General features: G+C 37.7%; 3 protein-coding genes across 4 annotated transcripts; 1 reads left to right on the forward strand and 2 right to left on the reverse strand.

Annotated features, from left to right (window-relative positions):
* Positions 1 to 2,228: 2,228 nt before the first annotated feature.
* On the reverse strand, positions 2,229 to 4,582 carry LOC137934500 (polyubiquitin-like). The gene is given in 3 exon segments (XM_068778880.1): positions 2,229 to 2,968; positions 2,971 to 3,454; positions 4,564 to 4,582. Coding segments are annotated over 2 exon segments (903 nt in total). The 5' UTR covers positions 4,564 to 4,582; the 3' UTR covers positions 2,229 to 2,549.
* Positions 4,583 to 5,135: 553 nt separating this feature from the next.
* Positions 5,136 to 13,549, reverse strand: LOC137934451 (vesicle-associated protein 1-2-like). Its single transcript, XM_068778790.1, has 9 exons — positions 13,311 to 13,549; positions 13,096 to 13,166; positions 12,882 to 12,963; positions 12,670 to 12,785; positions 12,070 to 12,234; positions 11,944 to 11,985; positions 11,710 to 11,751; positions 10,525 to 10,602; positions 5,136 to 5,572 (listed from the first exon to the last, which is right to left on the reverse strand). Exons 1-9 carry the CDS (start codon positions 13,360 to 13,362, stop codon positions 5,462 to 5,464), a joined length of 759 nt encoding a protein of 252 aa, XP_068634891.1. The 5' UTR covers positions 13,363 to 13,549; the 3' UTR covers positions 5,136 to 5,461.
* Positions 13,550 to 16,271: 2,722 nt separating this feature from the next.
* On the forward strand, positions 16,272 to 20,985 carry LOC137934800 (conserved oligomeric Golgi complex subunit 7). 2 transcript variants are annotated; one of them, XM_068779331.1, is made up of 11 exons: positions 16,279 to 16,368; positions 16,497 to 16,795; positions 17,290 to 17,379; positions 17,528 to 17,647; positions 17,755 to 17,856; positions 18,086 to 18,366; positions 18,499 to 18,644; positions 19,062 to 19,260; positions 19,349 to 20,024; positions 20,101 to 20,433; positions 20,563 to 20,985. In XM_068779331.1, exons 2-11 carry the CDS (start codon positions 16,511 to 16,513, stop codon positions 20,842 to 20,844), a joined length of 2,514 nt encoding a protein of 837 aa, XP_068635432.1. In that variant the 5' UTR covers positions 16,279 to 16,368; positions 16,497 to 16,510; the 3' UTR covers positions 20,845 to 20,985. The 2 variants fall into 2 exon arrangements, with proteins under 2 accessions (XP_068635431.1, XP_068635432.1); XM_068779330.1 differs by having other exon boundaries at positions 16,272 to 16,795.
* The last annotated feature ends 814 nt before the right edge of the window (positions 20,986 to 21,799 follow it).

The raw sequence follows: 21,799 nt of genomic DNA on the forward strand, positions 1-21,799 counted from the left end.
GTGGATCCTGTCATCAGCTACAAGCATTTGAATTTCTTCCACCCAGAAACTAATTAAGCCATGCAGAACTGTGAGAGTATTAAAATATAGCGTAGCATTCACATCACTCAGAAATTTGACAGCTTTCCTAGTTCAGTTGTCTTTTCCCTTTTCTACCAACAGGCCATTAGAAGCGAGTGAAAAGAATTCAAGTCTAGCTATATCCAAGGGTGAGTCTCATGGCATCATGAAAAACTTTCATAATTTCTGATTGTAGCTACAGCTTCCATATTTGAAAATACTCCCCTTCACCTATTAGTGCGTTTGCTGGTTAGATTGAGCGAGAAATCACTTCTAATCCTTCGACAACATGTTTACTCTGGATGAAAAGTAGGCTAATCAGCCTCCCGTTTATGAAGAAATAAAGCCAAAAGGAACAGAAATTAAAGAAGAGAGATAAACCTCCTTGTTCCTTAAAATTTGGCTATTTTGCATTTCTAAGTCATCCGAAGCTGTTGCTGCCCCCGGGTGGGGTTTTTAATGATTTGGGGCTGTCATACCTCCTTGAAAACACCATTTTGGCGTTGTCACCATTGCTCTTCATTTTGGCTGTGATGGCTGTGTCGCACATGCGATTCATTCTCCCACAACAATAATGCAAACATAATCATCACATTACTCTCCTTAAAGCTGAGAAGAAACACTACTCCTTTGATCATTTGGCAAAGTGCAAGTCAATTAGGCTCCTCCCAAACTTGCTCGAAGATGTGCCAAGTGACACAAAAGCATGTTGTCTCGTCGCAAATGTCTTCTCCACCACATACTTGTTTGACACAAACATGAATATGCCAAAACCGGTCCGTTGGCGCCCCCTCTAGTTGATTCTGACGCTCCTTCAGATCAACGTAGAATTGTGCAAAACTTGGTATTTTACACTTTGTTTGCCCTCAATCACATTCACAGCCTCCCTCCTCTTCAACTGGCATGTACTAACCTTTTAACCCATTGTTCGTCACTTTCCAAAGAACAAAAAGATCAGAGTCTCTACCCTTAAAGACCCTTTTTAAGTTGGAGAGTTGAAAGCATAACCACTTTCCTTTTTACGTAGTCCCCTACAGAAAATTACACAAGGTCCATCTTCATCAATAATCCATATCACTCTTATATAGGATATTACAAAGGCTTTGCTTATACAAAGGAAATCCACCCCAAATATTATATTAAAATCTTTCATAGGAGCTACAACAAAATTTGTAAAATCTACCCATTTTCCAATGACAACCTGAATATGCTTGGCCACAAGGCTTTGGCTTCAGACTTTATTTGATTGTCAGTCACTTCCAACTTTAAGCATAATTGTTTTGATTCTTCTAAAAGTTGTGAGTTGCTCCTAAATCAACAAGAGTTTTTGCCTTGCCACCATATAGCAATGCATAAAAAAAAATCAGTTTAGGCTTTATCGACTTTTCAACCATTGCTTTGATGGAGTGGAACAACATCCACAAATCAACTTGACGTTCTTCAAAATGATTGTCACTTTGACTACCCAGACTTCATCATCCACTTTGATAGCATTTAGTAGTTTCTTCTTTTTTGGACAATCTTTCACCAATTTATCTTCCACCAAGAAAACAAGTAATCTTTCAGTTTTTAAAGTTATATTTTTTGGACAAAGTCCAACAAGAAAAGATAATAATTGATCCTCATCGGTCATGATAGAAAAGTTTGATTAAAGAGGTAAATGATTGAGTGTAATTACGAATCATCCATTTTTGCTTCAATGTAGAAATTGACGCTTCAATTCATGCTTTAGTCTTTCCCAAGTGTCTATAGTTGTTTTCATACGTTACGAAGCATTACTAACCTTTCTTTATTTGAGAGTTTAAAAGCTTTAAAATATTATTCAAAATGCCCCAACTCCAATTTTGAAATTCGAACTGAATAGCCAGCTAACCAACCAGCCAGCCACAATCTAAGTACAGGTACGCCTCCTACGCATATATGGCCCGCGGGTGCCAACAGATGCTGACAAAACACACGCCGTGCCCTGCTGCCGCTATTGTTGCTTGGCTATTTCGCAAATTATTGTTGTTGCCACTGGGTGGATTTTTTTTAGTGACTTGGAACTGATATACCTCATTCAAAATACCATTTTAGCACCACTGCAAGTGCTCTCAATTTTAATTTTAGTTGTCACCCCCATCGGGAAAATCATCCAGAAAGCTTTCACGGAAACAAGGACTTGTTAATGGACATTATAAGATCAGAACCTGCATATCATTTTACAGCGATAGAAATGGCAATTTGGCAATCAATCCTACATCACCAGATAACATTTGACAAACACAGGGAGAGAGATAACAGACACAAGTCCCCATATTCAGAAGAACACGACCAGGATTCATTGTTTCCACACCCAGACTCGACAAACTTATTGACCACAATAACTCGACACTCCACAGTCGCGCAAGCACGACCAGGATTAATGGTTCCACACCCCGACACGACCAATTTGATGACCACAATAATTCGACACTCCACAGTCGCGCAAGGCACCCCCACAAATGGTTTTACTCATCACCACCCCGGAGGCGGAGGACCAGGTGAAGAGTCGACTCCTTCTGAATGTTGTAGTCAGCCAGGGTGCGGCCATCCTCTAGTTGTTTTCCTGCAAAGATGAGCCTCTGCTGATCTGGGGGGATACCTTCCTTGTCCTGGATTTTAGCCTTCACATTGTCAATGGTGTCCGAGCTTTCCACTTCCAGTGTGATGGTTTTCCCAGTGAGGGTCTTCACGAAGATCTGCATTCCACCACGAAGCCGGAGGACTAAGTGGAGGGTGGACTCCTTTTGGATGTTGTAATCAGCCAGGGTGCGACCATCCTCAAGCTGTTTACCAGCAAAAATGAGCCTCTGCTGATCTGGGGGAATGCCCTCCTTATCCTGGATTTTGGTCTTCACATTGTCAATGGTGTCGGAGCTTTCCACCTCCCAGTGAGAGTCTTCACGAAAATCTGCATTCCACCACGAAGTCTGAGCACAAGGTGGAGGGTGGACTCCTTTTGGATGTTGTAATCAGCAAGCGTGCGCCCATCCTCAAGCTGTTTGCCAGCAAAGATGAGCCTCTGTTGATCTGGGGGGATCCCCTCCTTATCCTGAATCTTCGCCTTGACATTGTCAATGGTGTCTGAGCTTTCCACTTCCAGTGTGATGGTCTTGCCTGTAAGTGTTTTCACAAAAATCTGCATGCCACCCCTCAGCCGGAGAACCAGGTGGAGTGTGGATTCCTTCTGAATGTTATAGTCAGCCAATGTACGGCCATCTTCAAGCTGCTTGCCAGCAAAGATTAAACGCTGCTGGTCTGGTGGGATGCCTTCTTTGTCCTGAATCTTAGCCTTTACATTGTCAATAGTATCTGAACTCTCAACTTCCAAGGTGATGGTCTTTCCAGTGAGGGTTTTCACGAAAATCTGCATCTGTTAAAATCGGAAAATAAACCAGAAATAACCACTTATCACCAATAGCACCAGGACGCAAAATAAAAAGATACAAAAACTACTAAAGTCAAATTCATGAGAAAACAAACAAACTGAATTAATGGGATAAGACTTTTTTCAGAAATATATCAGATTAAAAACTTAAGACAGAGAATCAAAATAAAACCACTACTACCTCACATCACAGATATTGACATAATAAAATAAACAAATCGGTAAGCAATCATAACTAGATCAAGTGAAGTCAACAAATGATCAGGTCCACTTACGGAATTAAGCAGGGTGTAAACACTACAACACTAACCAACGGGATTAACAAATCCACCACGTATATGAGGTGAAAAAAAAAGCTCTCCTCTACAGACAACAACATAACATAAATTCCTCCATAACTTACAAGGCGCTACATATACACCAAGCGAAATTCAAAGAAGCAAAGAATTAATAGCTATGTTGAAGAGAACGTCAACAGACGCTTCAGAAGGGACATGGAAAACACCCCCTCGAATGACAACCCATAAAATTTAAATTCCCAGAAAAAGCAGGATACTGCAATATATAGCAAAGACAAATGGTCTCCTCTAGCAACGACAAGATCAAACATAAGAAGCGCCAACAATCGAATCACAACAATTACGTCTTAGAAGAAATATCAAAAGCCAAACAAGAAACCTAGTTACTGGTCTTATAGACGATCCGAAAACCTAGACAAGAAGAGAATCGATGATATATCAAGATCTAACACTAAGGTCCAAAGAAAATCACATTCACAGAGGGAAAAAGATGTAAACCTAGCAGACAGAAATAAAAGATAAAAAGAAAAGATCATCAACCCTTGTTTGCCTTATCAAACGCAAAAAAATTACACGTCCGATCAAGCTCTAAAAGCGTAAACAACAAGAGATCGGAGCAAAACATCCAAGATCAAAGACAAAAGCGCAAATTGTCAAAATATTACAAAATAAACACGCAGGTCATAGGAATTAGGATCATACTACAAATGATCATCCAACAAAAAGAAAAACAAAAAATAACGAAATCAGATTTAAAAATAAAAAAACAAAGAGGAGAGTAGGAGAAACCCTTACCTTGAGGATTCCGGAGCTGTCGACGAAATGATACGAGGGCTAACAGGCGAGGGGCACAAGGTATTTATAGGCAGTCTCTATAGTATTTTATTTGATTAAATAAATAGTAAAAAAGAATGGCTCTTGCTTGTCGCGCACCACATTCATTGAATCGCAAAAAAACTAGTGTAATTATTATCGGTAGATGTAACAACCTTATCCGCCTACGACAATTTGCAAACCGGGTGAGCCGCCGGATCAGTCGTGAGGCTTCGCCCCCGTCAGCACTACAAATTTGACCCAATTGGATCTGAAAACCAATCAATTTACTTTTGAAGCTACTTCATGAAGCTTCAATTGGTGCAAGAAAACCAATCAATTTACTTTCCATGTTTATATCGTCTCTTTCTGTCTTTCGGAACTGCTAGAAGCTCCGAAGAAACTTGCTCCTGCAGTTTGAACCATGCCAAGCATTAAGAATTCAAAATCAAATGAAAGATTTTGTTGCCATGTTAGTACATTTAAACATGATGTTTCTTTTACATAAATTGCAAAGAGATTTCTTAAAGTTAAAAAGGTTAAAGAAAGAGAGAAAAAAAAATTGAATAGTTAGTCACTAATAAAATTGAAGTCCTCTTGAATAACATAAGAGGGCTTTTCATCGTTACACGCCCATTCTGAATGCGGTTTTTTCTGCTTGTAATAATTACAATCACATGACCATTTTTTTTTTCTGCTTGTAACAATTACAAATCTCTGATCAGTCCCCAAACCCTACCTGCACTAACCAACTCAAAAAAACTAACAACAGACGACAGCATCAATCAATTTTTCCGTCTGGCCGGGGGATGACAAAGAAAATTGATGAGAAAAAGGGAAAAGGAAAAAAAAAACATCCCCGAGCAAAATACAGTCCACGTCATGTCCCCCTCAATAGATAGCCAAGAAATATGCCAATCAGACCAAGGAGCACCACATAAATGAATGAAATACCACCACTCCGTTTCCTTCCTTCCCGTCTCAGCAGCTCCTGCAAAAATTATGAGTAAGATATATTAGTGTCATTTCTTTGATACGGTAACGAATCCAGTGCATGAATCCAAAACAAGTCATTCCAAATAACAGACTCATCCATGGATCCTAACAGAAACTTAAGACAGAAGAAGCAGTTTTCATTCCAATAGATGGCTACAAAGGAAGAAAACCTGAGACGAGCTAAATCACCAGAAAGGAAAGAATAAGACGATCATAATTCTGTCAAAAGAAGCCAACCCACAATTAAGACTGTGTTTCCAAAAGGGGGTAGTATGGGTAACAACACTGGAGTATTAAAAGAACTTCATGAAGTTCATTACAAGTACGTTGTAATTCAAAAAAACCCAGAAGCTGTTCTTGGTCACCATTCGATTGAAGTTATGCATAATGATCATCAAAGTGAAGCCTTAACCTTGTAAAAATAAACAGATTGATAACTGCACAAGGATTATTGACATACCAACAGCCAGGCCAGGGCAAAGTAAATCAATCATTTGGCAATGAATCACTTATACAGCAAGCCAGACTGCTGAAGGTCATCATAACAGCTATATCTCATATATGTTTTTTTTATCTTGAAGAGGAATAGATTTTGACAAGGAAGAGGGGAAAATGTGCTCCTCCCAAGGTAAGAAAGTGAACTCCAAAAATTATATTGAGAACTCAAAACTGAGAAAAACTAATAAACCAAACAAGAAATTAATCTGGCGGTGAATCATTTCCTACAACAAGATTTTTATTTATTTATTTATTTTGTAAGAATGATGAGAAGGGTTTCACAAGAAGCACTACTTTAGCTGAGAAGTCAGCTAAAATATTTAAAATCTTTAAGCTGTGAACACAGGTGACAGTCAATAATCTGCAAATGTCTTGAATCTCATCAAAGTTTTGCAAGCAACATCCTGGTGAGATTTTCCCCCCAAATCCAACTGATAATGAAAGCTGAATCCCCCTCCACCAGAAGGGGCTGATAGCAATTCAGACCCTCAGAAGAGCCCTTAACTCTGTCTTTATAAAACAAAAGGTGCCCTGCAAACAAGACTAACTATACCTGGAGAGTACAGAACAATGTCACCACTTCCAGCTGTCTTGGATAATCTCTAGAGTTACCACCGAAATTGAGCTTTAGCCAATCAACAGAAGGGGAAGAGCACACAACAGAAGTCACCATAACTAGCCAGATGTATGATGTCTTTTTCCTGATGACTACAAAGTTGGTTAAAACACCCAGATGTATCTAATAATGGAGTTAGGGAGGGATTGCTGAGCTCCATGAACTTACTAAATAAAGTTCATGCACAGCTTTGATGATCTTAGGATGTCTTTTTTGTAAATAACAATAACAAAGGTTTTTCCTAACCTTCAAAGTACATGGGATTATTCCCACTAATACTCTCACTTACATTGAGGCCTAGACAAACAGATAAAAGTCCTGCAATGTGAACAACAAAAAATGGGCACAATCTCAACAGAGAAGGAACCGGGCCCAAGAAAACAGATACCCTACTCTAACACTATGTTAAATATGGATCTAGGTTCATCCCAAATGGTTAACAGAGGTTAGAAGGCCTTTTTTCCCAACTACTAACCAACAAAATTTCCTAACTTTAACCTATGTTGAACTATTCCACCGAGAACTTTCTTAATAACCCAACCAATTGAGAGATCAATTCCCTCAAAAGTTCACCAATTCCTTTCTCATATCCACCAAGAGAAAGCTGCAGTGTCAAAGAGCCAGACTTTTTATGTGATTGCCCCACAAACTTGTTGCCAATATGCAAGGAGAAGAGAGAAGGATGACAAGAAAGGCAACCGAAAACTGATCTTATAAAGGAAAACACTTCAAACCTAAAAGATACAGGAACAAAGAAGAAGAATGTGATGAACGGTCTCCCCCCAATCAACAACATAACTTCCAAATCTGAACTTCAACATACTTGCCCATTCAATGACGTTGAATAGCAGTGCATACCCACCTTTTGCAGCACACCAAATGATTTGGATGATTTTTAGAGACATACCAAGACAGCATGGTATTCCAAGAAAAAGGAGACGTCGGGCCAAAATTTGAGAATCATGATCAAAACTAAAATTTGTGAGAAAAGATGTCACCAAGACAGCCTCTTTCACCAGCAGGTCTAGCAAGAGTTTGGTCCAATAACCACTTCATACATGGATACTACAACCCTGTAGGAAGTTAGACTTTATCTTGCATATGCGTAAAATCAGTCATAGTTTCATACCATGGCCCTTCATTTCATTTCTCTTTTATTCTCCTTGTACACTGCTTTCGTTTTATTTTTTTATCTCTCAACTTGGTCAACCACCATCTTTTGTTGTTGTTTACTCAGGTTCTCTCTGCAAAGGAGAAAGCAGGGAGGGAGTGTCCTCGCTGCTGTAACAGAGAGAACGAGGGAGAGGGAGGCCCTCATCCACTTCCATCAACTCAACAAGTGTCTGTTCCCAACTCTTCAACCATGGCATGCGAAGAACATGAGCATCATCTTCTTTGTGCTTTTTCTTCTTCTCCTTTATTTTTCCATTTGAGTTGTCTCTGCAAAGGAAACAAAAATGTAAGGGCGCCCCATGTTTCCTCTAATCTATTATTAACCAGAGAGCAGAATGGAGCCTCCTCTCTGAGCTGTTGCAGAGAATAATGAGGGAGTGTGAGGCTCCTGCCTCCTACTATTCCACCTCCTCTGTGCAGCCAATAGAAAATGGAAGGGGAGGACGGGCCTACCCTGCCTTCATTCTTTCTGCAGTTACAGTGAGGGGGAGCAGTGGAATTGCAACAGAAAAATGCAGAGAGGGGTAGGGCAAAGACATGGTGGTTGGATGGAGTGGAACAAAATTGGAAAAATTAACCCCATTGAAGCGGGGCGGGGATGGGGTTGCAAGGAAGGATTGCTCGGTGGGATCAGAAACTCAAAACCACCCCACCCCCTGTCTTCCCTACATACAAACTTCCAAGAACAAGCAACTGTAGTAAGGGATGGAGTGAAAAGGAAGCTAGAGATTGCAGTATGCTAGAGATTTCAGTATACTGATACATTTGTTAAAAAATTGTGAATTGCTCTGCATGTATTAAAGCATACACAAAAGGAGGGGTAGCACTCAAGCCTCAAGATACAAGGAGCATGTGTTCCTCCCATGGGAAACACCCCTTCTTTTGCCAATGAAACTGAAATACAATAGCAGAACAGAGAACATACTGCCAAGCTGCATACGTAGCAGTCATTATACCTTAATTAGATGTAATTATCTTCTTTTCAATGAAAGTGTAATTACCTTCTTCCACAAGCCATCCATATCAAATGCAATCTTCTTCCACACCATAGATATCACTGCCAAACCTCTACAACCATTTTTGAAGGAGAACCTAATTCTATGTATTTGACTTTTTCGAAAGAGGACACTCCATGTATTTAACTTGCTGTACCCAAACCTCCAATGACTTCAGGCATGACAACATCTTGGGATTAACTAGATAATATTTAAAATTAGATGATGCCCTAGAAGGAAAATCCTCCCAATAACCTTAATACGGTTTAACACAGAAGTTGGACAGGCCAGGAGAGAAAGATAATAGCATGGAAGACTTGCCAATGTGGACTTAAATGAAGACTGTCGGCTCTACCTATCTACATTGAGTCTAGAGATAACTCCATCGCAAAGTCACCCTTCTTCAAATCTTTCTCCACTACTGTCATTTTCAACTTCTCCATGTCTCATAAATTGTCTGCTAGACATCTGTTCAACATGCCCAAACCATCTAAGAGAAGTCTTATTTCTGTTCTATTTTGTTCTCCTATTGTATGTCGTCCAATAAATTTACTTTTTTTTAGTTGCATTTTGTTCGTAGTTTATGTTCAACAAAAAGCTCGTTCCTAATTTTATTCTTCCTAGTTTTTTTCACTCATCCATGTCAGCAGTTTCATCTTTGTCACCTTAAATCTTCTAGAAATACTGATTCTTCAGCACATGATAAAACATGGTAGGTCCTCGATGCTCTTAGCCACAAAAATATGTACACGGACACTATTTAAGTCATCACTTAGTTATTCTAAGAGTTACATCTTCATCAATCCACTCCTCTTCATTTTGTCTACTTGAGCCTGGATGGCCAAAATAATCATTTGGAAGCAAAACTCAGCTCTCATTCTGGACAAGGCTCATGTTATAACTTTATCCAGTAAAATTGCATTTCATATCTTCACATTTAGAATGACTAACTTTGAGCACTTCAAATTCTGACCAAAAGGAAGAAGTGCTCGGCAAGGCCCATCAAGATATTCCATAACCAAGCCAAGGTTCCTCTTGAAGAGGCAAAGTTTTCTACAAATAATATGCCCAATTATGAAAAAAGCATGAGCAGAAGTTCATGTTTACAAATAATATCCACCACAAAAGATCATGTAGTTACGATACTGCTTTCAGAAGTTCCCACGGTGGACTTCTCATTACAAATTGAAGAAGAAAATATGCTGACTCAAGAAGAAAAAAATGAAAGGTACCAACATTCATGCACTCACAACAGTAAATAAACATTTGGTGAAGTGGATCATATGGCTTTTGTGAGAAATTAGGCCAACAACAAATACTGCAGAATACAACAATAATTTTTCATGATTTATTGCACTGAACCTCCTAATGAATCCATTTGAAACACCAGAATTTTGTTTGTCAATGCAGAGAAGGTACATCCAGCCAACAACCCTCCTTTTATATAATAAACAAGATAAATAAAATTAGCAGAGCAACATCATGCTTGGAGAAAACATGAAATATAGTCAGTATATTATCAGAGATTAGACCATGCGGTACTCAAGAAGCTGAACAGTAAACATAAGATACAAATATAGTCTAAATCACACAAAGAACAAAAGATCAAAAGAGTAAAAGAAGATCGTTTCATAAAGTCAATAAAGACAACAAAAATTTCCTCACCAGTTCTTGACGGAGTTTATTACTCTGCTGAATGGCAACAGTTTTCTCCTGGCTTATCCTTGAAATTAATGCCTTCATCTGGAAAGACATTTCAATGTCATTTACATCTTTGCATTCTTAAAATGCAAGAATTAGAAGCTATGTTTGATGCATACTAAATACGTATTTTCCTAAGATATAGAAAAGAAAATTATGTAAGGTACCCTCTTTTAAGCAGATCACATTTTCTTGATTAATAAAATCCAGAAGAAGGAAAATAAATAAGAAGAACAGATAGAATGACAGAGAACCAGAGAATGCTATCCACCAACAACACGAAAAAATCTTCATACTGTAATACAGGAATGTTCTTGCCTTGCCAAAAGGTTCTCTTATTAAACCAAGTGGGGTACAATATACAAGTTTGATCTCCCCCAGGAAGTTGTGAAGAACACCTCCACCAGCAAGCCCCAGATTACCTGAGGTGCCATTAAAATTAAGTTTGATAGTCCCTTCGTTAATTTTAACTTAAAATTAAAATTGTCAGTTAACTGCTGGAATTAGAAAGAGAAAGGAAGAAAATAGAGAGGAGAATTGAGAAGAATAATCTAGAAGAAGAAGAATAGAGAAGAAACAAGAAGGGAAAGAAGAAAAGAAAGGGGAGGGAGAAAGAGAGAGACTAGAAACAGGGAGATTTTATTAATTCATCTTCAAAGCTACTTTCAACATCCTGTTATAGCCTAAAAATAACTAAAATTGAAATTTAAAATTAAAAAATAGATAAGATCAATATCTGATGAAATCCAAAAAAATCAAGAAAGATAAACTAAAAATAAAATTTAAAATTCAAAATAGATAAGATCACTGTCGGATCATGTCCAATAAAATCAGGAAAAGAATAACTAAAAATAAAATAAAATGAATTATAAAAAAAAATTTCAACCATAATCGGTCGGTCCACTGGGGCCCAATGGGCATACTGGTGTCCCCACCAAGAGAGAATTTTTTATCCACTGGTATATCCAATAATTGTAAATTAACATCATACACATAAATAAGTTGACATACTGTAGCATACTCATACTTTCTGGGCAAATTATGCAGTAATATATGAATGCGGGCTAATTGAGAGAACAAATCATGCACATCCACAGAAAGCCTGTCATTTAAAGTCAAAGCTTAATCATAAAGACTCCAGACACTCACCTCTGAAACTTTCTCTTGGGGCTCTGCAAACGATTTTGAAACCTGCAAAGATCATCAAATGAGCACATGATTTTCCACTGACCTCAAATTAAAGGGATGCAATCAAAATCGAAATAGCAAATTTACAGCAGAAAAGTCTAAGAATGCAGCTAATTGAGAAAAAAAATTATGCACATCTGCAGAAAGTCTATCATTCAAAGTCAAAGCTTAATCATAAAGACTCCAGACACTCACCTCTGAAACTTTCTCTTGAGGCTCTGCAAACGATTTTGAAACCTGCAAAGGTCATCAAACAAGCACATGATTTTCCATTGACCTCAAATTAAAGGGATGAAATCTAAATCAAAATAACAAACTTACAGCAGAAAAGTCAGATGCATTCAAATTTCCATTGTCTGACAATGAAGCCCTTGGTGATGAACCCTCGTCAGACCCTTCTGGAACCGGTGATGGAGGCTGAGGTGGGGCCACATAAACAACTCTCAACTTGCACTCTTCAACAAGATTTCCCCATTCCTTATTGAACTGTTGAAACCCAGTCTAATCGGTTATTATGTAAATTAATGATAACAATAATAATATTTATCCTTATTATAAGGATAACAATAACATGTAGCAACTAATCCTCCAAAATTAACCTTAACGAGTTTTTCAGAAAGATCACCCAGAAAATCATCCATTCATCCTTGATACACACACGCATCCACGTAGCATGATTCCTTATAGAACTGTTGAAACTAAGTCTCATCAAATAACTAAGTACATTAAAACTAATAATAAATTTATTATTATTCTTATTATAGCAATGATAATAACATTTTTCTAGCTACTAATTGTCCAAAATTAACCTCAAAAAGTTTTTTAGAACGATCATCCAGAAAGTCATTCATTCATCCATAAATACACGCACGCACACACGCACACACAGCACACAAGCAGCATGGTTCCACAGCCTCCTACCATTTCTGGGGTAATATCCTTTGCCGTGGCTCCTGGATTTGCAATTACACTCTGAAGAAGAAATTTGTCCTTGCATTGCATGTCAGGCGGAGACTCCCTTTGCGCTTGCATTGTGACTGGCCAAAATATTTCCACACAATAAAACACAAATTGTGAAGCTCCCGAAAACTAATACGCAATAAATCAGAAGAAATCGATGGATCATAACTTACCAATAACATCACACGTGGACCGTGGTAATACAATTCCAGTGTTTGGTCGGACACAATATTTCTTCGGATTCGTCGTCTTAACCTAACAAAGTAAGACGCAAACAGTCTCTCTTACGAACTACAATCAAAATCGCTCATTTACCGCAACAGCACAGTATAAAAAAAAAAAAAAAAAAGATTAAACAAAACGCGAAAATTACATTAACTTAATCACCTTGAACGCAACATAATTATCCGTCTTGTTCGACAATTGAAGAGAACACGAGATCTGCTTCTTCAGCTCAACTTCTCAAACCAAAACCGGACAAAAACAACAAACTTCAATAAAACTGAAGCACCAGACGTCGTTTAGCCCTAAAAAAAAATGCGGATCTAATAGAAAGAAGCGATCTCGTACAGAACAACAAAAACAAGAAAAAAGACATGTACATCCAAATTTGAGCTCCTCAGGTTCAATATTCAGCAGCTCGCCGGTGCTCATCTCGACGGTGTTTCAGGATTCCAGAGCTCGGTGACGACAACGGAGCGGAAGGATCTAGAACTGCAGGAGCAAGCCCGACTTGTACTTTTTCTATTTTCCTCTTCTGTCGATTACAGATTTCTCTCTGGTTCTTTGGTTTTTTTCTCTTTTCTCGCTCATCGCGGTACGGAGAGCTTGAAGCTTAATAGACTTTCGCGGAAGAAAGTGACGGTCGACAATAAATTTGTGTTTTATTTCAAATAATATTTTATATATTATTTCTTATTTGTTTTATGATTCTCGAATTCTTCTATATTTTGTTGTGAGGGTATAACTGTCCTTTCATGCGATCTCCCAATAAAGTTTTGCCGTCGAAGAGTCAAGACCACTGTTATGCTTTGACCCTGGGTTGCATCATTTAAATATTTTGAACTCATCTCAAATCCGAGCCCAATTACTAGCCTAAAATTGTTATAACCTCAACCCATTAATTTTATCGATCCAAACTTGAGCTTCAACATTTATTTAAAACTTCTTAAAAAATATATGTCAAATAAATTATATATAAAATTATACATATATTTTACATAAAATTAGACATGATCTCTACTTAAAATTGGGCATAAGGGTGGCATCGAATCCAATTGAGTCTGAAACCTTTCTATGTTCGAGCCGAGTTTGATTTAAATATTTCGAATTCGAGCAAGCCGACCCTAACCTCGAGTCTAACATTATAATCGAGCTTGAGCCTAATAATTTTAACCAAGTTCGAGTTTAACCTACATTTAATACTCTATATAAAATATATGTCAAATAAATTATATATAAAATTATGTATACATTTTAAAAAAATAATGATATGGGAGGCTCGGGATTGAATCTCGATAATGGATTAGAATACACCAATATTAATATTTTTTACCCTAAATGTTGTCTAGCTTATTTTGTAATTTTTTATTCTAACCATAAATTTACTATGGCCTCCTAAGTGCCCCTGGTTTAAATTTTATATTCTAGGAAACACATTTATAGTTTTCCCTATGATACATATTTCCAAAAATAACTTTAAATAATATCCTTTTATTATTAGTGACTTACTAGAAAATTACAAGAAATATTTTAAATTTTTTTTAGGAAAGTTAAATGAACCCCTTATTGCCTCTTCTAGGAAAAAAAAAATTAATAATCAATCTAATATATTACTATACTTATCGATAATCTTTTAATCAAATAAAATGTAAAACACAAAATTACTATGAAAATTGCCTCATACTAAAAAGTATTACAACATTAACTGTCAAATACTTATTCAAAATTTTCTGTACGGTTTTTTAACCCATCTTGGCAGAAAAATTTTACTTATAAAATTATATAATTTTTTTAATAAGAATTTCTAATTAGAAAAATATTTCCAAAAAACATGAGGCACTAATAGTCCCTATAAACGTATTTCTACTAAAAATATTTTTTCAACATTTCTTGAAAAAACCACTAATAAATCCTTAGAAACATATTTCTACTAAAATATTTTTTTAATTTATTCAAGAGCCATAAGGAAGGGACAATCGGAATTTAAGAAAGAGTTTTTTTTTCACTTGCTTCTGATCTCGCAAGTACGAAATCGTTTTCACGCGTGCAAGGGGGGGGGGGGGGGGAGTATTTCTCTCGTTAACTTAGGTTTGTCTGGTTTTTCGCTGAGACGATGTGGAGGGAAGGGGGTCTAGTGGCGCTAGTGAAGACTTGCCGTCGGGGATGACTATTGAGACGGAAACAGAAGCAAAGGCAAACGAGGGGAGGAAGAAATCGAACCGAGCAGTTGTCGATGGCGACAGAGGCGGCCACAACAGCGGACGAGAGGGGCTCAACAGTAACAAGGGGAGGAAGAATTTCCCCCCTCGCTACCTCTCCCGCTCCTGCTTCCCGAGTCTCAAGCCCGTTAACGAGTTCGAACTGAATCATGGTTAGATCGAACTCGATTCATTAACTCAAACGAGTCTTATCTGGATCTCGAACTAAATCGAATTGAACTGAGTCGACCTGGAGCCGCTTACGAACCGGCTCGGTTCGATGCCACCCCTAATCATATGCATAACAGAAAAGTCATTTTTACCCTCAATTGGAAGAGTGAGTTGTGTTTTTAAAGAGCGAAATTACTTGGTAGGATAAAATTGTATAAGACCATTGAGATTTAAAGAACATCAGGGCCGATCCAATAAGAAAAGCAATTTGGTGTTAAACAATTATCTGAACCATCGAAAAAGTCATTTTTACCCTCGATTGGAAGAGTGAGTCGTGTTTGTAAAGAGCGAAATAACTTGGAAGGATAAAATTGTATAAGGCCATTGAGATTTAAAGAATATCAGGGTTTATCCAATAAGAATAGTTGTTTGGTGTGAAACATGCGAAACAACTATCTTAATGACATAGCCATTGATCAGATAATTGAGATAGTCGTTGATCAGATGGCTAAAATAGTCGTTGATCAAGATCGGATGACTGAGATAGTGTTTTGCATGTTTCACACCAAATAGTTTTTTATATTGGATCAACCCTTTTAAAAATATATAAATTTTTTATATTTTAAATTATTATCATATTTATATATTTATATAAATAAAAGAGGAAAATTTATTGGGAAGAATATAAAATAAATTATCGTGTAATTAAAGCCAAATCATGGTAATATCAATTTAACCTAGGATCAACTAGTTGTTGCTATACAAGTAAGTAAATTTATTTTGTTAGAGTTATAGCTTTGTTATATATTTTAATTTTACTATTATAGGATTTTGATTTTAATTCATCAAATTGTGTTGGTTGATTGGGTTTCTCTCTTCTTCGTTTTTTAATCTTAAAGGGGATTTTGGTAGAATAAGAATTAGTTTCATTTGCTCTGCATTTCTCCTTTTCGTATCTCGGAACATTCACAATCTAGGTTCGGTTACAAGTTTCAGCGCCACAGTAGACACTTATAGTCCACACCCAGCAGAACAAGCTTGGAAGCCACCTCTGAGAGTTAAAAAAGCGGTAATCCACACCTTAATGCAATTTCGAGTTTGAACTGGATTTAATGGTTTGGCGTTGTAGTCCGACGAAGGGAGAGAATTGCAATTGCCGGCGGTAATCTGATTTTCTGAATGCTGTCGTTGATCTAGGGTTTCTAGTCAACATGATGGTCGATTTGAGTGCATTCTCTGATGAGAAATTTGATCCAAAAAAATGGATCAACAACGCTTGTCAATCTCGGCATCCCCAAGATCCCGTCGACAAGCATCTTGCAGATCTCGAAATGAAGCTGCAACTTCTGTCGGAAGAGATCTCATCTTCTTTGGATGAGCAGAGCACAGCTGCTCTGCTCCGTGTCCCCCGCGCTAGCCGTGATGTTATTCGCCTTCGTGATGATGCCGTCTCTCTTCGCTCTGCCATTTCTGGGATCCTACTGAAGCTCAAAAAGGTCTTTTCTTATTTGGAAGCAACTTTTTTAAGGCCACTTTCTATGATTTCTTGAATGTGTTGTGGTCGTTATTAAGTGGATAGATAATTCTCAATTATGGATAGTTATTTTTTGGCCGTAAGTATTCTGAATCATTCACCTATATGTGATGGAAGGAGAAACTACTGTTGCAAAATCCTCCCGCTTTTTTGCCAGTACGCGGCATCCCGAGTAGGAGAAGGAAAAACTTCTGCAATCATTTGTAACTCACATAATTTTGATGCTATAAAAGAAAAGCTAGATCATGGTGCCCATGCTTATCATTAAACTGTAGCTTTTACCCCCTCGTTTCTTATTGTATTCTCTGAATATGGTTTTGAATTTTGACCAATATTTCTAATTGAAATGTGGACTGCATTCTATTGTAATTCATGAACCGCTTAATAGTGAATAAGAAAACTCATTCCAGAAAGTGAGCTTTAAGTATTTTTACATTATAATGGTTTACACTGCAGGCAGAGGGCTCCTCAGCAGCAGCTATTGCATCCCTTGCGAAAGTTGATACTGTCAAGCAAAGAATGGAAGGGGCATATGAAACGTTGCAGGCAAGTTGTTTAAATTTATTTTCTTTTTTTATATGGAAAAAATCCCATTTTGAGAATGTAATTTCTTTCTTCTAGCTCTTGTAGCTGCGAAAGAAAGGGTTACATTGTTATTTTTAGAATGTAATTCTCTCTTTTTTAAAAAACACAGGATGCTGCAGGTCTAACACAATTAAGCGCAAGTGTAGAAGATGTTTTTGCCAGTGGTGATCTTCCCCGGGCTGCAGAGACATTGGCTAGCATGAGGCACTGCTTGTCTGCAGTTGGTGAGGTAGTCTTCCAAACATGGATCACTTCAAAACAGATGGAGTAATGCCATAAAACAATAATTCTCTTAAACATTTTTTGGTAGGTGTACTAATAAATTTTGGTCTTCAGGTTGCAGAGTTTGCTAATGTGAGAAAGCAGCTTGCAGTATTGGAAGATAGATTAGAAGAAATGGTTCAGCCTCGCTTGTCTGATGCCTTATCTAATCGCAAGGTCATTTTCCTTTCATTAATGCTCCTTTCATATGCCATCTCTGTTCATGCGTCTCTTTTGTATATTTCAAATCCATAAACATCTTCTCCAAATACATATGAAAACACTATAACTACTTTTTTTTTAAATGTTCTTTCATCTAATAGCGTGCCACATCTAATGAGCAGTTCATCTCAACATATCTAAGACAAGGAACTGATGTTGGTTATATGTTCTTTCTGATGCTTAGGTAGATGCTGTCCAAGATTTACGGCAAATTCTTATGCGAATTGGGAGGTTCAAATCTCTAGAGCTGCTTTACACAAAGATCCACTTGAAACCTATGAAGAAAATCTGGGAAGAATTTGACTCCAAGCAACGACCTAATAAGCTTTCAAATGAGAAGAATGATTTCCAAAGGCAGTCCAACATGATTGACCCCTTGTCAAATGCACTGTCACTTCCATTCTCTAGTTGGTTACCGAGTTTTTATGATGAAGTTCTTCTTTATCTTGAGCAAGAGTGGAAGTGGTACTCTCTATATCTCTCTCTCTCAATCTTATAAGGGTCATGTACCCTGTGTCACCTGAAGTTTTTGTTGGTAGCCCTCTGTTTATTGGTGGTAATCAGGCATTTCATCTCAATTGTGGGTTTTGGCTGCAGGTGCATGCTTGCATTCCCTGATAATTACAAAACCCTTGTCCCAAAACTGCTCGTGGAGATCATGTCTTCACTGAATGCTAGTTTTGTCTCTAGAATCAACCTTGCTGTTGGAGATGTTGTTCCTGAAACAAGGGCACTGGCAAAAGGTAACTTGCTGGTTTTTCCATCATTTGAATTGTTTTTATATTAAACTTTTTGTTCTTAGCAATATATTTCAATTTTCCATATCTTTTCAAGAAAAAGAGAAGGAAAACTCAATCATTATATCTGGCGGGATGCCTGTGTTGAATGAATCATCTTCTACAAGATGGCCATATAATATTCCTATGTTTATTTTTACATCCGGCGACTATTGTTTTGGCTTCTGTTCCTCCCGCTACACTGTATGGATAAATTCTGATTTGCTTTATCCCTATTTTTTTCCAATTTCTGTTTGGATAAGTCTTCCTGAAGGCTAATTGCTTATACCTGATACTCCTGTGCATTAAGGACCTGGTTTACTTTCCTTTTGTCAAAATATCCTTTGTATATTATTTATTTCATGTTTATCTTTTAAATTTCAGGTATTCTGGATATCTTGTCTGGAGAGATGCCGAAGGGTATTAAAATTCAGACTAAGCACCTAGAAGCTCTGATTGAGCTGCATAACATGACGGGCACTTTTGCTAGAAATATTCAGCACTTGTTTTCTGAATCTGATATTCAAGTGTTACTGACTACGTTGAAAGCTGTCTACTCCCCATTTGAGTCATATAAACAGAGGTTTACACTTGAAATTTTGTCAATCCTACTTCTTTAAAGAAACTACTCTGGAACAGAGTTTTTCAAAAAAGATTTTTTTTCTTCTCAGATATGGCCAGATGGAGCGTGCTATACTTTCATCTGAGATTGCTGGGGTGGATCTTAGGGGAGCTGTGGCCAGAGGTGTGGGTGCTCAGGGAATTGAACTTAGCGAAACTGTTCAAAGAATGCAGGAATCCGTTCCACAGGTCATTGTGCTTCTAGAAGCCGCAATTGAGAGATGCATCAACTTCACCGGAGGTTCTGAGGCGGATGAACTAATCATCACTCTTGATGATATTATGCTACAGTTTATATCCATCCTGCAAGAATCATTGAAGTCCTTAAGAACTGTGTGTGGAGTTGACAATATCATTCATGGAGATTATGTGGGCTCAAAGAGGGAAATGGGGTCTGACAGAAGAGACGGATCACACATTTTAGATGTGGTGTCTGATGAAGAGGAATGGTCTGTTGTCCAGGGAGCATTGCAGATTCTTACTGTAGCAGAATGCCTGACGAGCAGATCTTCAGTGTTTGAAGCTTCCTTAAGAGCAACTCTCGCTAGGCTGAGCACAACTTTGTCTCTTTCAGTATTTGGCTCAAGTCTGGATCAATCTCATGTTACTGCTGATGGTGAGAATGGGGAACTATCAATGGCTGGAAGGGCAGCCTTGGATGTGGCAGTGTTACGCCTGACGGATATGCCTGAAAAGGCTAGGAAACTTTTTAATCTTTTAGATCAGGTATTAGTCTAACAACTTTCAATTGCCTTGTATACATGGAACAAGGTTGTTGTTAATGTACGCTTTTGAATGTCAGGCTAAGGATCCGAGGTTCCATGCTCTTCCAGTTGCTTCTCAAAGGGTGGTAGCATTTGCAGATACTGTTAATGAACTTGTCTATGATGTCCTGATATCCAAAGTTCGTCAAAGGTTAAGTGATGTTTCTCGACTTCCGATCTGGTCTTCAGTGGAGGAACCTAGTGCTCATCCTCTTCCAATCTTTAGTGCTTATCCTCAGTCATATGTGACAAGCGTTGGTGAATATCTTCTGACTTTACCACAACAATTGGAGCCTTTGGCAGAAGGCATTGCAAGCAGTGATTCCAACACCGACGAGGCACAGTTCTTTGCTACTGAATGGATGTTTAAGGTGATAATCATTTTCACTCTCAAATTTGATTATCCTGAGCCTCTGGCCCATTTTTCTTTCAGAACTTTTGAGATAAAAAAAGTAGCTCCTGCACTCATTTTTTTGTATTTGTTTCTTGATTGTTGAAAGGTTGCTGAGGGTGCCACAGCACTTTATACAGAGCAGCTGCGTGGAATTCAGTATATAACAGACAGAGGCGCACAACAACTTGCAGCTGATATTGAGTATCTCAGTAATGTGCTCTCTGCATTGTCAGTGCCAATTCCCCAAGTTCTTGCTACATTTCTCACTTGCTTATCAACCCCTAGAGAACAACTCCGTGATCTCGTGAAGTCAGATGGTGGAAACCAACTAGATCTTCCAACTGCTAATCTTGTTTCTAAGATGCGGAGAATTGCGTTAGATCCATAACTTTCTTTAATTCTTTATCGCTGTGAATTGTGAAATGAATTGACTTTGGTCGTTATGGGTCTCTGGTTCATTTGGCCCCCGGTGATGCAAGATTGTATGCAAATTCGTATTGTATCTCTGATTACAGATGAAAATGAGTTAGATCTTCCAGTGTTTGCTTTTTTTTTTTTTTTCAGGTATTTCCATTTGGTTGTTGAGAAACTTATATTTGATTGTAGGGTTCGAGAAAGATAATTTTTTATTCTTTTAAATATATTTTCATCAAATATGATATATTTAGAGGAGGTAAACGTTATCATCGTCTCTTAATAAACAATTAAGAACATGCGTCAATCTCGATAATTGTTAGGCCATTTCAGTATTAAAAGCACTTAATTTCTTTTCTTTTCTTTTCTAGGGTTTCAAACAAACCGTAACAGGTATTCATCGGTTTTACCTTGAACGAACAACGGCTGCAACTCTACTGGTTCTACCTCTTTGTAGGTTACCCGATAGCTTATAGAGGATGTACAAAGATTAAATCATCATATGTGTAGTAAATATAAAAATGAATGTGGACAGATTCAAGGCAGGGATGCACATAACATTGACAGGTGTTATGTGTTAGAGCAACATTGTTTTATTAGCTTTGAAGTGTAACTTAACATTGGCAAAATTCAAACCGTATCAAACACTTCAGGTTATTATGCGTAGGCCTCATATGGGTACAGGTTTTAAGGAACATAAAAGACCTGAAATCATGTATTCTTGATCTTAAACATGACTGGAGTGATAGTTACTAGGAAATAAGAAACTGTTGGAGAAAGCTCGATTTTTCTTCTCTCCCCTTAATACGAACAAAGAGAATACACAAGTCGATCTCTACCATCACCCCTGAACCTGAATTTAGCAGAAGTGCAGAACTATTACAAAAATTTCCTCGTTTGGACGTTTTTATGTTCTCTTTTTCAAAGTT

The sequence above is a fragment of the Aristolochia californica genome, unplaced genomic scaffold (genome assembly GCF_029961685.1).
Source record: "Aristolochia californica isolate CCGP_79_NKW_82.1479 unplaced genomic scaffold, dmAriCali1.0.hap1 SCAF_6, whole genome shotgun sequence".
Lineage (NCBI taxonomy): Eukaryota > Viridiplantae > Streptophyta > Magnoliopsida > Piperales > Aristolochiaceae > Aristolochia > Aristolochia californica.

What these genes read in the sequence shown, in the direction of transcription:
- LOC137934451 (XM_068778790.1), bottom strand. Translation starts at nt 13,362, where the DNA reads ATGAGCACCGGCGAGCTGCTGAATATTGAACCTGAGGAGCTCAAATTT. An exon ending in TGAGGAGCTCAAATTTGGAT is followed by an intron (nt 13,167 to 13,310) that starts GTACATGTCTTT and finishes TGGTTTGAGAAG; the next exon opens with TTGAGCTGAAGAAGCAGATC. An exon ending in ATGCATCTGACTTTTCTGCT is followed by an intron (nt 11,986 to 12,069) that starts GTAAGTTTGTTA and finishes TGACCTTTGCAG; the next exon opens with GTTTCAAAATCGTTTGCAGA.
- LOC137934800 (XM_068779330.1), top strand. Translation starts at nt 16,511, where the DNA reads ATGATGGTCGATTTGAGTGCATTCTCTGATGAGAAATTTGATCCAAAA. An exon ending in AACAAGGGCACTGGCAAAAG is followed by an intron (nt 18,645 to 19,061) that starts GTAACTTGCTGG and finishes TTTAAATTTCAG; the next exon opens with GTATTCTGGATATCTTGTCT. An exon ending in CTACTGAATGGATGTTTAAG is followed by an intron (nt 20,434 to 20,562) that starts GTGATAATCATT and finishes GATTGTTGAAAG; the next exon opens with GTTGCTGAGGGTGCCACAGC.